The sequence below is a fragment of the Seriola lalandi genome, unplaced genomic scaffold (assembly GCF_002814215.2).
Source record: "Seriola lalandi dorsalis isolate HSWRI2012SDOR001 ecotype SW California unplaced genomic scaffold, Sedor1 jcf7180002054677, whole genome shotgun sequence".
NCBI classification, from domain to species: domain Eukaryota; kingdom Metazoa; phylum Chordata; class Actinopteri; order Carangiformes; family Carangidae; genus Seriola; species Seriola lalandi.
This window is the reverse complement of record NW_019525230.1, coordinates 512,049-528,674: the sequence shown is the minus strand read 5'-3', so window position 1 is coordinate 528,674 and position 16,626 is coordinate 512,049. Positions and strand designations below refer to the sequence as shown.

Genomic DNA, 16,626 nt, shown 5'->3' with positions numbered 1-16,626 from the left:
TCTATAAACGAACATACATTCATCAAAAACTATCTATGAATGCTGTGTATGTACTGATGTTGTGGTGGCCCAAGAAAAGCTTTATTAATAACAGGCTTCAGCTTCACTGTGTGGCAATTTGTATGTGCTTATTAAATTGATCTCTAAATATGAGAATGTGCATCACTAAGGTACATATGATAATAAGAGATAAGGGCAGGCTTCAAAATTAAATTTGCATCAACATTGAATTGAATAAGCATTATTAATTTGGTAGCTATTATGTTTGTATGGTACCTATTCCTAAATAAATTAATACTTAATCAAATAACCACAAATTCACTGACACAGCAAACTTGGGACAGCACTTAAAGGCATCAGGATACCTACACAATGCAAAGAGAGTGGGAGGAACAAGGTGTTAAAACTCAAATTGCCCTGGTGTGCATTTCTCCTTTATTAAAGAAAAAAGAAAGACCATTAAAAAAAAAAAAAACGTCTTAATGCATCTTACTCAGAAGTTACTTTTTGTAACTGAGAACAGTGTTGGATGTGAGCTTCCTCATTCTAAAAAAAAGAAAAAATTACAATTAAATACTATGTGCACATGATAAAAGAAAGAAAGATAACTCTTTTTTACTCTCAGATGGATCTGACGTCAAATATATCATTATATACTTAGTCAGCAAAAACATGAAGGTGAAATCTCTCTTTACCATCACTGGTTGACACACAGTGCATACAATCAGTCCCACTGAACACTGGACAAAAGGTTCTCCGTAATGTATTTTTAGAACTACTTTATTGTAGATAAACTTGCGCCAGTACATCTGAACCAACATGTTTAACTTCAACAGAGACAAAAACATCTGGCTCCTGCCGTTCGACAGTTTAGACAAGAACCTTCATTCTCTGTTCTGTGAAAGCTCAACAGCTTTTCATGATGCTCTTGGCCACCTCAGATAGTAAACACACTCACTGCCAGGAAACTATTGGTGGTGTTTGGTTATCTTCTTGGCATGTGCCAACACTGAGTCGTATCGCAGGGTTTTGGTCATCCAGGAAGAAGGAATTCCCTCCAGTCCAGCCTGGGAGAATTAAAATGTCATATTTTAGAAACCATCATATATATATATATATATATATATATATATATATATAAACACACACAATACTGGCATACTGTTCAATATTTAGAAGAGTAAGAGTAGCACCTGTGCCCCAAGACATGCCCCAATGAAGGATCCTCGACTGCAGGTGCATCCCCCGCAGCTCATGGTATCTCTGACAGCCTGCTCATACTGCTTTGCTGTCAGGACTCCATGCAGCGCTGCTTGGAACGCACCTGGCAAACCTGAAAGACGCAGAGCCAGTATATAATTGTCTTGTAAAACACAGTCACCAGAGTTACAGGTAGTACTAGATTACTGATGTTTGCTGATTAGTATGACATGTATGAAAAGTATGACTTAATAATGAAAGAGGTTAAAACAAGCTTTGTGAGGATACCTCAGGTGTTTGGAAACACAGTGGGGATTAGCTCCCGAGGAGTCCTGGAGAGATTCTCCTTCACTTGGTGAATGTGCCCTGAAGACAGGCAGAAAAGAAAAAAAGCAAATATCATTATTATTATTATTATTATTATTATTATATTAAACATACATTTTTGCAAGTTCCTTTGACTTCAGACTTCAGAGTAATTTAGAAAACTGACCATGTTAAAATATGCTTTAATCATTGCTCACATTGTATCTATTTAGTATAATAAATGAGAAATTAGGAAGGAAGAAAATGAGGAAGGGTAAATCCTTTAATCCCGTGACTCAGTCCCATGATTGTAACGTATTGAAGCGACAGTGCTGCAGGCCTCACATACCGGCGACTGCTTTGTCCAGGTCCTGCGGCTGCTTTCTGTTGTTGACACTGAGCTGATCGAGCACTGCGTCCAAGGCTTTAGGGTCAGGACCGTTCAGGATGAAATGCTCCAGGAACCTGGGAAATAAATCAATTTTACAATCCATAATATCTAATACTTGGTTTTGTTCTCTGTATGTTTTTCTAATTAATTCAATAATGATATTTGCTGCACAGATACCGGTGCTTGAGGATTCCTGCTGTGTCCTCCTGTAAAGTATCTTAAAATTACAACCTCCACTAACCAATGAACAAACTGACACCTACAAGATTTAGTTAGCCGAATGTGAAATACTGTTCCCATGAAGCAGTGAATGTCATGTCAGTGATATACATCAATGTTTCTTAGCACAGAACATTAGGAATCATACACGCAGCTGCAAGATACAATGTTCTACCCACCTGGGTGGATTTGCAAGTAAAAGTGTAGTTTTTTTATTATTCAAATCCCAGATCTGTAAGTGAACTGTTCCTATAATCACCAGTGGATCAGTTAAGGGAAAATATAACATTTTTAGTGAATCTGTGTATTAGAGAAACACACTGACCTTGCTGCTGCCAGAGTCTCTGCCACACATGCGTCGTTGTTCTGGGTGACACGTGTGGCCTGCTCAACCTTCTCCAGCATGTCGGGCTTTCCTGCATAAAAAGCCACTACAGGAGCCAGTTTGGTTATTCCATCGATCTGACAGTCGTTCTCACATCCTGTGGCAAATACAACAACAACAACAACAACATTGTTTCTCTTCACAATGCCAGAGTTACATGACATTATTGTTAACAGTGAATCAGTACCGGGCCTTTACCTGTCTCCTCTTTGCCTGCGTCCACATTCTTCAGGAAGCTCTTTAAACTCGCATGTCTCCATGGTCCCTCGATGGGCAGCTGCGGTCTTGGCCCTGTTATACACAGAAGCACAACACCCACCAGCAAAGTGAATTTATTCTTCATCAAAAACATACTGGATGGCTTTCTTACCTCCTCTCTCTCTGTAAGGATCGTTGATAGGCGTGTCATACTCTGATCCAGGACCGAAGAATTTCACCGTGCGCTGCTTCACATCCTCAACATTTAGACCTGGTCAGAGAGGTCAGACAACTTAGACGAAGGCAAGCCTGCAACTAAAACTGTAAAGACATATAATCATAATAATTTGTAGGAACCGACAGAGGGTTTAGAGCTGAAAGAGTGTGGTTCAGATATATAGTTTTCTTTGTTGTTTTATTCCCACCAGAGACGATCAAAACCAGCCTGCACCTGACATGACACTGTGGTCGAACGATACAATAAAATACTTTCTTGTAAACAATGTATTTGATAAATTAATATTTCAGTTGTACTCTGTAATTTTTTTCTTTCCCATCTTTCATTCAAATATTTTTATGTGGGTTTTAGAGCAACATAATATTCCCCAGTGCTGTTTCAAAGGCTTTTCACGAGGTGAAAACAGAGGAAACATTTGCGTTTTAACACAAATGTGTTCAAAATTGAGGATATTTTATGATTGGGTCCATTGTGTCGATAAGATGAAGAAGCAAGCCTACCTCCACATTCAGACAGGGACTCCAGCAGAACATACGCCTGGTCTCCATAGCAGCTCTGCTGGCCCGTCTGCCTCCTGTAGAACGGGTTGGCGGACTCAGAGCGGAACTCGGGGTTTGGATCCTGAGCCAGAATCACCTGCAGCTTCTGGAGGTCGTACACCCAGTGGAGGGGCTGCGCTGTAGGGTCAAATCATAAAAGGTCAGTTTAATTCTGAACAACACCAGAACAATAGAAAACAAGATCAGAAAAATAGAACCTGAGCTGAAAAGTGAAAATTATTATTTATGAGATTAAGGGGGTATTTTAAATCAAGGGAGAAAACTCATTTCCACTTTAAGGCATAGGTTATGATATAACGTGACTACACATAACATACAGACTTTTATTATTATTACCTGCTGCATCTGCAACAGCTGATCCAACAATGGCTCCCATTGCTCTGTTAGCCAGAGCAGAGGCCATCTGTGAAACATATACATTATTATTGGAGTTTAGAAGGACAGCTTTAATTTCAATAAAGAAAATAATTAGGGCAGAAATGAATAGTCAAATAATAGATTTAAAATTAAAAAAAAAAATCATTAATAGCTTGATGATGGAGTCATTGATTAAGTCAGTTTCCTGCTGTGTATCTGTTTTTTAAATGAACGAGACACTCGCAGGTGTCACCGTGAGCTCGCGGAAACTGTCATGACCACTTTTCACCATTTTATGACACTTAAAAGACTTAATGATGACTTAATGCACTGATCGATATGATTTATCCTTAATCAGTTGACAGTATCAGTATCTACCTTTAGTACGGTGTGACTTAAAGACGGTAAATGTTGTGTCTACAACAGTGACCTGAGCTCAGTAGCAGTCGCGGAGTTTGCTTTACTTTTAAACATTGTAGGCTGTTAGCTAAAGTAAGCTAGTTATTAGACATAAACATTAACTGACAGTGAGACGTCTTACCTTCGACTCCGTTTAATGCAAATGTACAAACTACCACTGAAAACAGGTCGTACTACAGTTTGTCTCCCCTGCCGGCGCTTCCTGTAGATAAACAATGTCGATGTCACTCATCCATTAATTAAGTACAATATGTGCTTTGTCCCAACGCCATGTTATGAAAGTGTTTCCTCTTTAGCACCGCCCACAGGGAAGCAATAACATAACCCCGCCCCCCCGCGGTCACCAGCTGAACACACTGAACAACAATGAGTGAAGCAAGAGTCTGTAGGTTTACTTCTAAAAATGAATGTCTTGTCAGTATAACATTGTGGCATATAATATAATATAATATAATATAATATAATATAATATAATTTAATTTAATTTAATTTAATTTAATTTAATTTAATTTAATGTAATTTAATGTAATTTAATGTAATGTAATTTAATTTAATATAATTTAATTTAATATATAATATAATATAATATAATATAATATAATATAATATAATATAATATAATATAATATAATTTAATTTAATTTAATTTAATATATAAATATAATATCATATCATATAATGTCATATCATATCATATAATATAATAAATTTCACAAGCTACATAGGCCAATATAAAATATCCAAAAACAATGAAATAGAACAATTGACAATGAAATGAAATTGATATACAAATGATATAAATAAATGAATATGAAATAAATATAAAACTAGTGTGTATAAATGTGTGTGTATAACTGACCAGTATCAAACCCATGTATGTCAATCTTTAACAATTAAAATTTCATTAAGTTTCCAGCATCTATGCTGATTATAACATCATCAATTAGAGAGTGTCATCTGCTGACAAAGAGAAGTCACTGCAGCAGATATAAGTGATTGAAACTGAATGAGTTCCCTCACACGGACAAACCATTATATAGAAGCTGTCCACGTATTTTATAAACCAGTGTCGCATCAGAGACGAAGCAGTTGTCCTCTGCACAATGAAGGACCTTTTGAATTCTTTAAAGAAAATAGAAATGTGTATTTTGAAATAACAAGAGTAAGATCACTCTAACCTAAAAGCTCTAGAAGGATTTTATTATTACTGTTTGGAGTTTTATTAATGTTCTTATGAGTCATTTCACAAAAGTCCAACTGTATATTATTTATTGTTTGGTGAGTCACATTACGTAGTCATCAGGTTCATGTTGGTTCACTAATGTCTGGTGATCTGAGATGACAGGAATGAGAGTAGACCCATATGCCCCAGATGGATGTAATATGAATCATGAGCTATCAACAATCAAGCCAGCGCGTAGGTATCCAGTTTGTAAAACATGCAAAAAACGGAATAATCATCTGGATGTAATACAGCCTCAGTGTTTTGTATATCAAAGAGTAAATTGACAATGAATGACCAACTGTTGGGCTTTACTTCAGGCACTTCTGGTGTTTTTCTGTCATTTACCAAGTTTAAACTCCTGCTGTCATTGACTAAGGTCTTGCCAAAAGTGTGACTCGCAGAGTAAATATATATATACTGTATATTATATAGCCACACATGCATGATTTTTTTCCCCCACTGCTTTTTGAATTCATATGGGAAGTGAAAATTGTTACTGAGGACAAAGTGTGACTGCATGAGGTGTAAACGAAGTTCACTTGAAACGCTCCCCCTTCAGTTTGAGCTCTCATTTAATTTTATTAGTTGTTTACAGTAACACAGTAGGCCGCCGTTCAGCTTGACTTTTCACAGTCACTGACACCATCACCACCACACACACATGCCGTCAGTGCATCTGTAACTCTTACCTTCACACAAAATCTTTCCACCTTAGTACTGTAGGCCTGCATGTCTTGCAACAGAGAAGAGGGGTGTGACGCGCATGTGTGTGTATGTGTGTGTGTGTGTGTGTGTGTGTGTGTGTGTGTATTACGATACCGTGTAGCCTGCATTTATTTATAGCTTACCTCTTCCCTTTCAATTTGTAAAGTAATATCACATTTGATCATCTCGAGCGTACAGCTCATGCACACATTGTACAGGACACACGTGTACTGTATATGTATCAGGCTCAGACTCGAAACAATTTCAAAACTGTAAAACTCTATGTTTCACTTTCTCCTTGAGTCAGGGCTAAGTGACACCTACGCACTCAATCCTCAGCAGGTGCACCACCCTCTCCTCTCTACTCTCTCCTCTCCATGTCCCTGCTTGACCCAGCTCCACATTCTAGCGCTGTGAGGGTGCCAGCAGCAGCAAATTAGACACCAGCACCCCCTCCTGATATGTACTTCGCTGTCCTACATCCAGTATTTTTAGCTGGGATCCAAACCGCCATCTACACTTAATATGGGAAAAGAGTGCCTCATATTCACAGCCACCTCTAAATCCATCATATCACTCCTTCTTCATTCGGTGTGAAGCAGACGGGTTTTCAAGCAACACACATGCACACACACACACACCCATCCCATCCTCCTATATCTCTTTTATTCCTCGCTCATGCACCATCTCCCTTCACCTCCATCACTGTCTCCCCCTGTCCTCAGTCTGGATGGAGAGAGAAGGAGAGAAGGTTGGTCCTCATCTCCTCACTCCACCCACTTTGGCAGTTCTGTAACACACACACCTACACACACACACACACACATACACACACACACTACACACAAAGCTATCACCACAGCAACCGCAATGGCCCCCGCCTCATCTTTCCCATGCTCAATTACACCCCACATAGACACACACTAACACCTATGTCAAACTTAGCCCAACCCCTCTTGCACCCTGTGCCCCACGGCCAGTTGCCCATGTGGGGTTTTTAATAAGGTGGATGCAGGAGTTGGTCTTGCTCTCTTCTGGGTGACGCGGATTGGAAGGGGTTCTCCATACTTTCACCAAACTATTTTGTTTTTTTCCCCCCCCTTTCCCTTTGTTTACTTTCTGAAACTACACTTACATCTACATTATCTCAGAGAGGAGCCATGAAGTGGACCTGGGTGCTTGTGGCGGTTCTGCTGTCCTTTGGGGGGCTATCATTGGGCAAGGACTGCTTGGACTTCCCAGAGTACGATGGCAAGGACCGCGTCCATGACCTCAACGCCAAGAACTATAAGTCTGTGATGAAGAAGTACGATGTCATGGTGGTGTACTACCATGACCATCCTGGATCCAGCCGCGTCGCCCAGAGACAGTTTGATATTGAAGAGTTGGCCCTTGAGGTGGGTTGAGATGGGAACTATGGCTAGAATAAGGCTGATAGGATACTGATCAAGAAACAGTAGGATGCCCTTTAGAGTTTTCTTTCTTGTACAGTTTGGGTTTTGATATTTTTTAAGTAAGATTTTTAAATCATGCAGATTTGAACTTTGTGACCTGCTGGTTGAGGGACTTTAATTTGACATATAAGCTTAAGATACAACAAAAAATAATTACAGCAAAGTGTTAGTGTCTGGCTACAAGAAACACTGAGGGAGTATTTGGAAATAGTGACACTTTTTCTGTTTTTGCAAGATTTGAAATGTGTTAGATGAAATGAAATTGAACATCAGGAGGTGTTATCATGTGAAAGTGATGCTACAAGGCGGAAAATAGCTTTGCTTAATTCAGAAATGCTGATAAGTGAAGTCCCAAAAAAATGTGTCACAAGCCTGCGGTGTGTCGTCAGTGTCGTCAACCCGCAGCAAAAAGCTGAGCTGTTAGGACCCAAGATATCATTTATTCTGGCAATGCATACAGTGTGTGTGTGTGTGTGTGTGTGTGTGTGTGGGAGCTGATGCACTTAACACACGTCCACCAGCATGCCACTCACACCTTAGGCCTCCTATCAGCGGTTTCATCACATTCCTCACAGAAAGACATGACATCATCCGTCACCACAAATTTTCAGCTCACAAACCACATCAGACCACAACTGACCTAGTTCGATTCTCAGGTTACATAAGAAAATACATCGCATATCAAATATCACATACACCACATGTTACCACGAAAAGTTAAATTTGTATTTCTTTTTCTTGTTGTCCACATGTTTTCTTCTGGGTGGCCATTTTAAAATGGACCGAAAACAGTGAGAAAGTGAAAGTTACAGCTCATGTAGACAGCATGTGGATTATATTTTATAATCTGAGCCATCACTTCCCACATTGACTTCATCAATTTTCAGACATTTGCGACAGACGACTTGAAATCATTTATATACATTGGATTGTGTTGCAACAATATTTTATGGCATTTGACATGGGCACTGTACAGTGTAAAGGCTTCTCCCTTATACACTTGAAACATTATTTTGAAGGGAGCTGCAGGGACTAAAAATACACCAAAAAAACAAAACATCTTTCCAATTACAACCAAATTTGACCAAATTAGTGAGTGTGATGACACTGAATCCTAAGTAATTAAGAATCAGTCCTTAGAAAACATTCAAGCTCTTTCTCTGACTTATTTCTGACTTTAAATTATGTGCAAAAAAAATTAATTTCAAGATTTATTTTCCACATATTGCGAAGAATTTTGCAATCTGGCAATAAACAAATTATAGATCAATCTTGTCATATAATGTCGATTAAATAAATGAAAGGTGAGGAAGTGAGAGGAAAGTTAATAGTGATGGATAATAATAGAAAGGAAAAGATTAATATCCAGAACACAGAGAGAAAGATAGAGCGTAACACACCAGCTCCACAGCCCCTGGAGGCTCTGTATGGGGGCATTGGGGCCTGGTCTCAGGCTGGCTCCAGTAGTGCCGCCTCAGCTCTGCACCGTGATTGACACTTGCAGTACTGTACTTGTCAGCGGATCCCAGATCGCTGAACATCACTCCCACTTCACCAAAATAGTCCCTGGTGCTGGTGTGGCTTCTTGTGCTATATTTATCCCAAGATGCTTTTGTGGTGGGTCGAGCTCTCTGAAGGCTTGTGTTTCTCCTTATGAATGTATTATGATTTACATTTAATGAGGTTTTATTATTAGTAACACACAACGGCAAAAGCCTCAGGATTTGAGAGGTCAGGGCGACGTCTCAGGGTGGGTTAAAAATCAGATGAAAGATGACATCATGAGAGTGAGGAAGTCATATGTTTTTTTTCTAACTCAGTCAAAGAAAACTGATTTGATTGGTGGCGCAACACTGTGATTGACCTATGAGTGTTAGGAATGCGCTTCAGACCTAATGCTTAATATTTTTTGTCACGTTTCCGTTTAGTTAAGACTCACTGCCACAAAACAGATTCCAGATAAACACATGGATTAATACATTTCCTCCTGACGCACTTAATGTATTAAAATGGAATGAACTGTCCATTAGTGAGAGATATACTTGGAAAATATGCAGATATCAAGCTGTGAAATCCCACCCCATATACTGAGGCTGTAGGTTTAACTTTACATGTAGTTAAGTGGGTTCGGTTACTCTGGAGAAATAATATCAGGCAGATTCACATTCTGAACACCAAGGTCCAACGACAACTTTACATGTTTTATATTTGGAGGACATGCAGATATAAAGATATGAAATAATTTTCTTATTTTATTTATCAAAAGCAACAAAAAACGCATCAAGTGTATTAGTATTATATAAAACAATTACATAAAATTTCACTTTTACTTTTTAAACTTCTTAAAATGTATTTCTAATACACTTTATTTCATATTTTATTCATTTTTTTATTTGTTGAAAACTTTTTTCTGTAAATTTGTAATAATATATAAAAATTATTTTATGTATATAAAGTGTAATCTCCAATAAACCCATGAAAATATCCAACATACAGTACAAGAGACTACAAAATGGATCCTTTGAAAAGTTTTAATATCAAATTTAAACACTTTTATTAATGTGAATGTACAAGAGAATTTGGCAGTTAGGTAATACCAGTGCCTGTTGCATATCTGCATACATTACATTTCATCCTCAAACGCAGGCCTGTCCTCTTCAGTTGCTTGGATCAAGCCTTAGACACCTCAATCACTTGCCCTTTAAAAGTTTATTTTAGCCTGCTTAAATGCCAGAAGGGTGGGGTCTGCAACAAAATATAGTGCAATGCAAAAATGTTTAAGTCACAGTAAAACCTAAGTACTATTCTTTAAGATGTGTGCTTTTATAAAATGTAGATTATTTTAATTGTTTATACTTTACGTGTGCATATACCTTGAGAAATTTAAAAAATATATATTTTGCAATATACCAGCTGCTAAGCTACAAAAACTCTGAACTGCTTTACTGAGCCCCAAACATCTGCAAATCCAATCAACTTAAAAGAAATGCCAAGAATTATTTGCACAACAAACTGCAAGACAGTCTAGTTAGTCAAACTATTTATGCCAGTAAAAGCAGCTGCTCAAGTTCTCCGACACCAGTGTGCACCCATGTGTGTGTGTGTGTGTGTGTGTGTGTGTGTGTGTGTGTGTACTTTTTACCCTCCAAACACACTGAGACGGCCCTCAAACCACTTCCTCAATGCAGTCAGGCTGTGAATGTGCCACTGCCATTGGTAGAACCGACTGTCAGTCACAAGGTTCAAGTTTCATACAGATTTAGAAAGTGCATAAGCAGCGCTCTGAAAAGCAGGCTTTTATGGTAATGAAACGACTGGGTGAGACAACTTTGTCAAAAAGGTGTAAATACCAGTGTGGAGGGTTTTCAAACACGTAAGAGACACTCGCACAGCCTTGTATTCCTGTTTTATATAATGAATTGACAAATCAGAGGCATGCCTTCATGTGTGTGACAGTGTCTTTGTTTTACAGCTCGTAGCCCAGGTCCTGGATGAGTTTGATGATGAGGATATCGGAGTCGGTCTCATTGATGCAAAGCACGACAAGTTCGTTGCAAAGAAATTAGGTAAATACAGCTACAGACACTTTGAACATGTCAGATCAGTATCACGATATAACAATAACATTTCGAATGTACCCGCCTAAAAAAAGATAATGTGGCTAATTTTGAAAGGACCAATGAACATGTCTACCCTCTGCACTGCTCTGGGCTTGAGGTCAAACACTTAATATATCCTTTCTGTTTCCTCAGGACTTGACGAGTCCGACAGCATCTTCATCTTCACAGACGATGAGGTCATAGAATATGATGGCGAGCTTGCAGCAGACACTATTGTGGAGTTCATCTTTGATGTTCGTGAGGATATAATCTCCCAGTTAATAACCGGCCTTATTTTAGAGAAAAAAAAAAGAGTCTCCAAATACCCATTTTCTGTCTATGAAGATGACCCACACAATCTTATTTTGGCTTTATCCTTTCTCTGTCGCTTCCATCTCTATTGTTTCTATTGCGCCTCAATTTCTTTCATAGGTTCTTGAGGACCCAGTGGAAATTATTGACAATACTATGGAACTGAAAGGCTTCCATCACATCGAGGAGGACATCAAACTGGTGGGCTACTTTAAGAGTCACAAGTCAGAACGTAAGAATCTGTACTGTGATGGCATGATAACCTGTTGCTGTCTCTTTTTTACAGTTGCTTTTCAAAATAATTGCTCATAATTGCATATCAAGCAAGTGCGACAGAGATCGGGCTCATATTGCCCAATTTAACCTTGAGCAGCTGTTTTGATCTTCAAGCGAGTTTAAGTGAGCACACAAAGAGCAACAGTAATGATGAGAACAACAAGTCTACATTCTTAGATATTTCATACAGGGGGCGATCTACTGAAACAACTTGATGGATGCCTGTAACATTTCAGATTTTGAGGCTTTTGCCGATGCTGCAGAAGAGTTTCACCCTCACATCAAGTTCTACGCCACATTCAGCCCCAAGGTGAGTAAATATGGTATGTTATCTGACTAAAACATTAATGATGATGATAATAAATACACACAGTAAAATCTAACAGTGATTATGTAAGAATTATCTAACAATCATCCAGTGCAGAAGAAATACTTTGACTAAGTTTGATAAATGTAATTAGGGTAGAAAGTTTTTTTCTCAAACCTATGCTGATGTTTTATACAGGATGTTTGTCACAGTTTAACTGATACAATTCTCTTGATAATACATTTAACTCTAACAATAATTAACACTAATGGTGGTTGATGCAGAAAAAGCTTTCAACCAACTCCTGTGGGTTTATTTACATAGTGCTGGGAGTTTATGACTTTCCGGTGAATTTTCTTTCCATTCAAAAAGCTATTTGTAAGTTCAGCATCAAACTTCTGTCTCGCCAAGAGCCGTCTACAGTGGTGGAAAGTAACCATCTTGTTTTGCTTCAATTTCGATCACTTCTTTTCTTGTTCTGAAGTTAGCATGCTAACCAGCTAGCCCCAGCAACTATCTCTTCACTTTCCGATACCGAGTCACTGCAGCGTCCAGGCTGCCCTAAAGAAGTAGCGCTGCTCAGAGGGCGTATTATAACCTTTTGTTTTGTAAACGCAACAATTGCTAAAGCCCTTGGCCAGACTGGTAAGTAAACAGCTGTTAATGCTAATGCTGGCTATGTAGCAATAGCAAAACATAGCTCCCTTAAGTAGATGCACAGGATGCTTGTTGTCACCCTCCCTGTTTGGATTAGCAACTGAGTCCTAGGCTCAAAAATTTTATTTGTTACTCTATTTAAGTAATGCAACACTTCTATCCCATGTGAAATTGAAATTATGAGTGACGTTTCAAAGCCATCAGGTTATAGAATGAACGTAGGAAAAACAGAATTATTGGTAGCCTAATAGACAGAAGTATTAAAGTACAAATATTATTAAATATCTTTTTACTATATTAGTGCAGAAAAGTTGCAACTATATATATATATACAATTTTCTTCTATTCAAAAAGAAGAGATGATGTGGTTGCCAAACTTTTTATACATATTTCAGTCTATAACTTTTACCCCACCAAAATCTGTTTTTTACAGAAGTGAATTTGCTCCTTTCTTCGTTCAATTGGTGAAATAAAACTCACAGATTAAGGAGAAAATTAATATGGGTGTGTTTGTTTGGGTCAAATCAATATAATTTGATTTGGACAACTATGTAATATGTTGGAAATGGAAAACAGTTTCTTTATTTGTTTACTTTTGTTACAGGTTGCCAAGGCTCTGGATCTGAAGCTCAATGAGGTTGACTTCTACGAACCCTTCATGGATGATCCAGTGGTCATCCCTGGAAAGCCTTACACTGAGGATGAGCTGGTGAAATTCATTGAACATAATGACAGGTAAATCCCATTGGAGGTATGCTCAAATAATCTCATGAGGTAAAAGCTTATCTTTCCACAATTAATATCAAAATGATAAAATGTACTTGACCTCTGCTTTTAAAGACCAACCCTGAGGAAGCTGCAACCATACAACATGTATGAGATCTGGGTAAGAAACCCCCAACACTACAACATGGATGAATTAGTTGGAAAAGTTTTAATTTGATGACAACTCCACAACAATTTATGAATTTCCTGAAATTGCAAACTGTAACTTTAACAGGTTATTCTTTCCGCAGGAGGATGATGTTGATGGAGAACATATCATTGCTTTCGCAGAGGAGTCTGACCCAGGTAAAGGAACCCTGAACTGAATATAAAAACACTACCGACAGAAACACCAGTCCCCAATGGCAAATCTAGAAAGTGTTGCATAAGACAGCAAAGAGGTTGGTTAATTTGTCTGTGCTGTGGTGCCATACAGTATTTCTGCAGATGAATGATGTAGTAATTCATAAAAGAATATGCAAACATGGCAGTTACTCATTAGCATTATGCTACCTGTTGCTGCCCTGTAGATGCAACCCTGTAATGGTTTACCTTTAGTTTCACTTTGGTCTCCTTCTCTCAGACGGTTTTGAGTTCCTGGAGATCCTGAAGCAAGTTGCTGAGGACAACACACACAACCCTCACCTCAGCATTGTCTGGATTGACCCTGATGACTTCCCCCTGGTAATAATATAATGCAGTGCAATACACTTATTATGAAAGTGTGCATTTTACTGACAATGACTGATGCATTTTCTTTTTTTATCTCCTTGCAGCTGGTGCCACACTGGGAGAAGATTTTTGACATTGACCTGTCCTCTCCACAGATCGGTGTTGTTGAAGCTGATGATGTGAGTAATATCTTTGCTGTTTTATTCCTAGGTAACAAGTGCGTTTGTGTGTTTTACTGAACACTGTTGAATATATACAGTAAAATAAGGGTGGATTACCAATCACGTAGAGATGCCCCAGTACTTCAGGAGCCCTGTAGGCCTCAGATTGGTGCAATTACTTTGTGGTAATTTGGTAAAATACAAGTTTGTTCATTTGAATTTCAATTCAAGACCCCGAGGTTGCACTTGCATTTTTCACAAAGTTTGGGCCTTGTGTTATACAGCAGCCTGTGTCAAGATCCACTTGTCCTACTATACAAATTTGTGTTTAATCAAATTATCACAGTGTAACCGACAAACAACAAACCCGGAGCAGGTTTTATCCCAGTGTAGTGTGTTTTTGTGAGTTTTTCTTGGGGATCTAAATGAGCCGGGAGAATGTGTGTGTATGTGTGTTGCTCAATGGTGACCCTCCCACCCTTATTGCTCTCTGGCCCCCTAGCAGGTTAATCCATCCACAATGTGTATACATGTTTGTTTTGAGACAACAGAGTCTAACCTCCAAAGCTGCGGCCCTTCTTCGAAACCTTAAAGAAACTTGTTGTGAGTTTCCTTCAGTCGGTTTGTCTGTTCTTCTTCCGTCTGCAGGCCGACAGCGTGTGGATGGACATGGATGACGATGACGAGTTGCCATCTGCAGACGAGCTGGAGGACTGGATTGAGGATGTCCTGTCAGGAGAAATCGATCCTGATAATGACGACGACGACGACGACGATGATGATGATGATGATGATGATGATGATGATGATGACGACGATGATGATGATGATGACGATGATGATGATGATGATGACGACGACGATGATGATGATGACGACGATGATGACGACGATGATGATGATGATGATGACGACGATGATGATGATGATGATGATGATGACGACGATGATGATGATTATTAAATCATTAAGTCATAATTTTCTCTTTAAGTCTGACCAATGCCGTTTCAAGAGTCAACATCATTAACTCTGTCAAAACATCTTTTGTAACTCGTTCTTATGTTGAACTCATCAGTTCATTTTGATATCTCATCTTTTCATCATCCTCTATCTGCATCTCACCAGAACAATATTCCATGACTCGTTTATCCATCTCCCCTTCATATTCACTAATCCTCCATGTAACAAAGAACTCAAGAAGATCCCACGGTATCTTTATTCCCACATGTAACACTGTCTGGTACAATAAAAAAAGAAATTCTTTCAAAACCTTCTACTGCTATTGATTTTTATATTATCAAAGTCTTTATTTTCCAAAGTACTGGAGGGGTTGCAATGTTGTATGCATTATGTCTCAGTCCATCTGTGGAGTCTGTTGCAGTTTGAATGTGTTTTATTTATGTTCACATATCTTTTTTTGTTTGCCCCAGTATCGAAACAAGTGAAGTCAGATCCAAGGGTGCTAGCAGGCTTTTCTGACGGGTCTTAAGTATCACCAGCCTACTCTGTGAAATCAATGTAATGTTGTACACTGAAAGTGCTGTACATCATATGGATGTTTTCTACAATGATGAAATATGACAACAGCCGTATTCTATTTTTGTAACAAGAGAAATTTAACTTACTGTAAAGTCTTAAATAAATGACAGCTTGGACAGAAACCCCACTGTGTGCATGTGTGAATTCTAAGCAAGAAAACACATTATTTTACAGTCATTTTGATGACATAATAATCGGAGTTTCCTAACAAATAAGGTGTCGTAAAAAAGCTAAATGAGAAACAGAGCTGGACAAAGAAAAGTCCCAAAGTTAGTGCACACTTAAAGCCACTACGTTGCTGGAAAAACAACAGGCTTTGATGCTCTCTGGTTGTAGTATCACTATCAGAGGCACTTTGGCACACAGCAGAGCGTGGAAGCTTTACCGATTTTAAATGGGTTGGTTCATTTTGCTGTATATTCAGTGTGTGTACATATGTGTGTGTGTGTCTGTGTGTGTGTCTGTATGTGTGTGTGTGTGTGTGTGTGTGTGTGTGTACAGTATGTACCTATATGTACATAGCATGGAGCTATAGCAGCAGCGTCGGTGACACATGCATCTTTTTGTGGTCTCTGTCTGAACCAGATCTCTTGTACATACAATACATGTCCTTTTAAAAAATGTAATGAGCAGGGAAAATGCTGCTGGGTTAGTCTTTACAACAGTTACTGATATTTATT

The 16,626-nt window shown here is 38.5% G+C and overlaps 2 protein-coding genes across 2 annotated transcripts; one reads left to right on the top strand and one right to left on the bottom strand.

Annotated features, from left to right (window-relative positions):
• Positions 1-764: 764 nt before the first annotated feature.
• LOC111666493 (crystallin J1A-like) lies at positions 765-4,566 on the bottom strand. The gene is made up of 10 exons (XM_023421823.2): positions 4,396-4,566; positions 3,834-3,900; positions 3,438-3,614; positions 2,872-2,970; positions 2,700-2,792; positions 2,442-2,598; positions 1,856-1,971; positions 1,489-1,566; positions 1,194-1,333; positions 765-1,067 (listed from the first exon to the last, which is right to left on the bottom strand). Exons 2-10 carry the CDS (start codon positions 3,898-3,900, stop codon positions 969-971), a joined length of 1,026 nt encoding a protein of 341 aa, XP_023277591.1. The 5' UTR covers positions 4,396-4,566; the 3' UTR covers positions 765-968.
• Positions 4,567-7,192: 2,626 nt separating this feature from the next.
• Positions 7,193-16,068, top strand: casq1a (calsequestrin 1a). Its single transcript, XM_023421822.2, has 11 exons — positions 7,193-7,601; positions 11,131-11,224; positions 11,411-11,511; positions 11,690-11,801; positions 12,082-12,155; positions 13,414-13,544; positions 13,650-13,695; positions 13,826-13,880; positions 14,158-14,258; positions 14,351-14,425; positions 15,056-16,068. The coding sequence occupies exons 1-11, from the start codon at positions 7,365-7,367 to the stop codon at positions 15,368-15,370; spliced, it is 1,341 nt and encodes a 446-aa protein (XP_023277590.1). The 5' UTR covers positions 7,193-7,364; the 3' UTR covers positions 15,371-16,068.
• Positions 16,069-16,626: the final 558 nt, after the last annotated feature.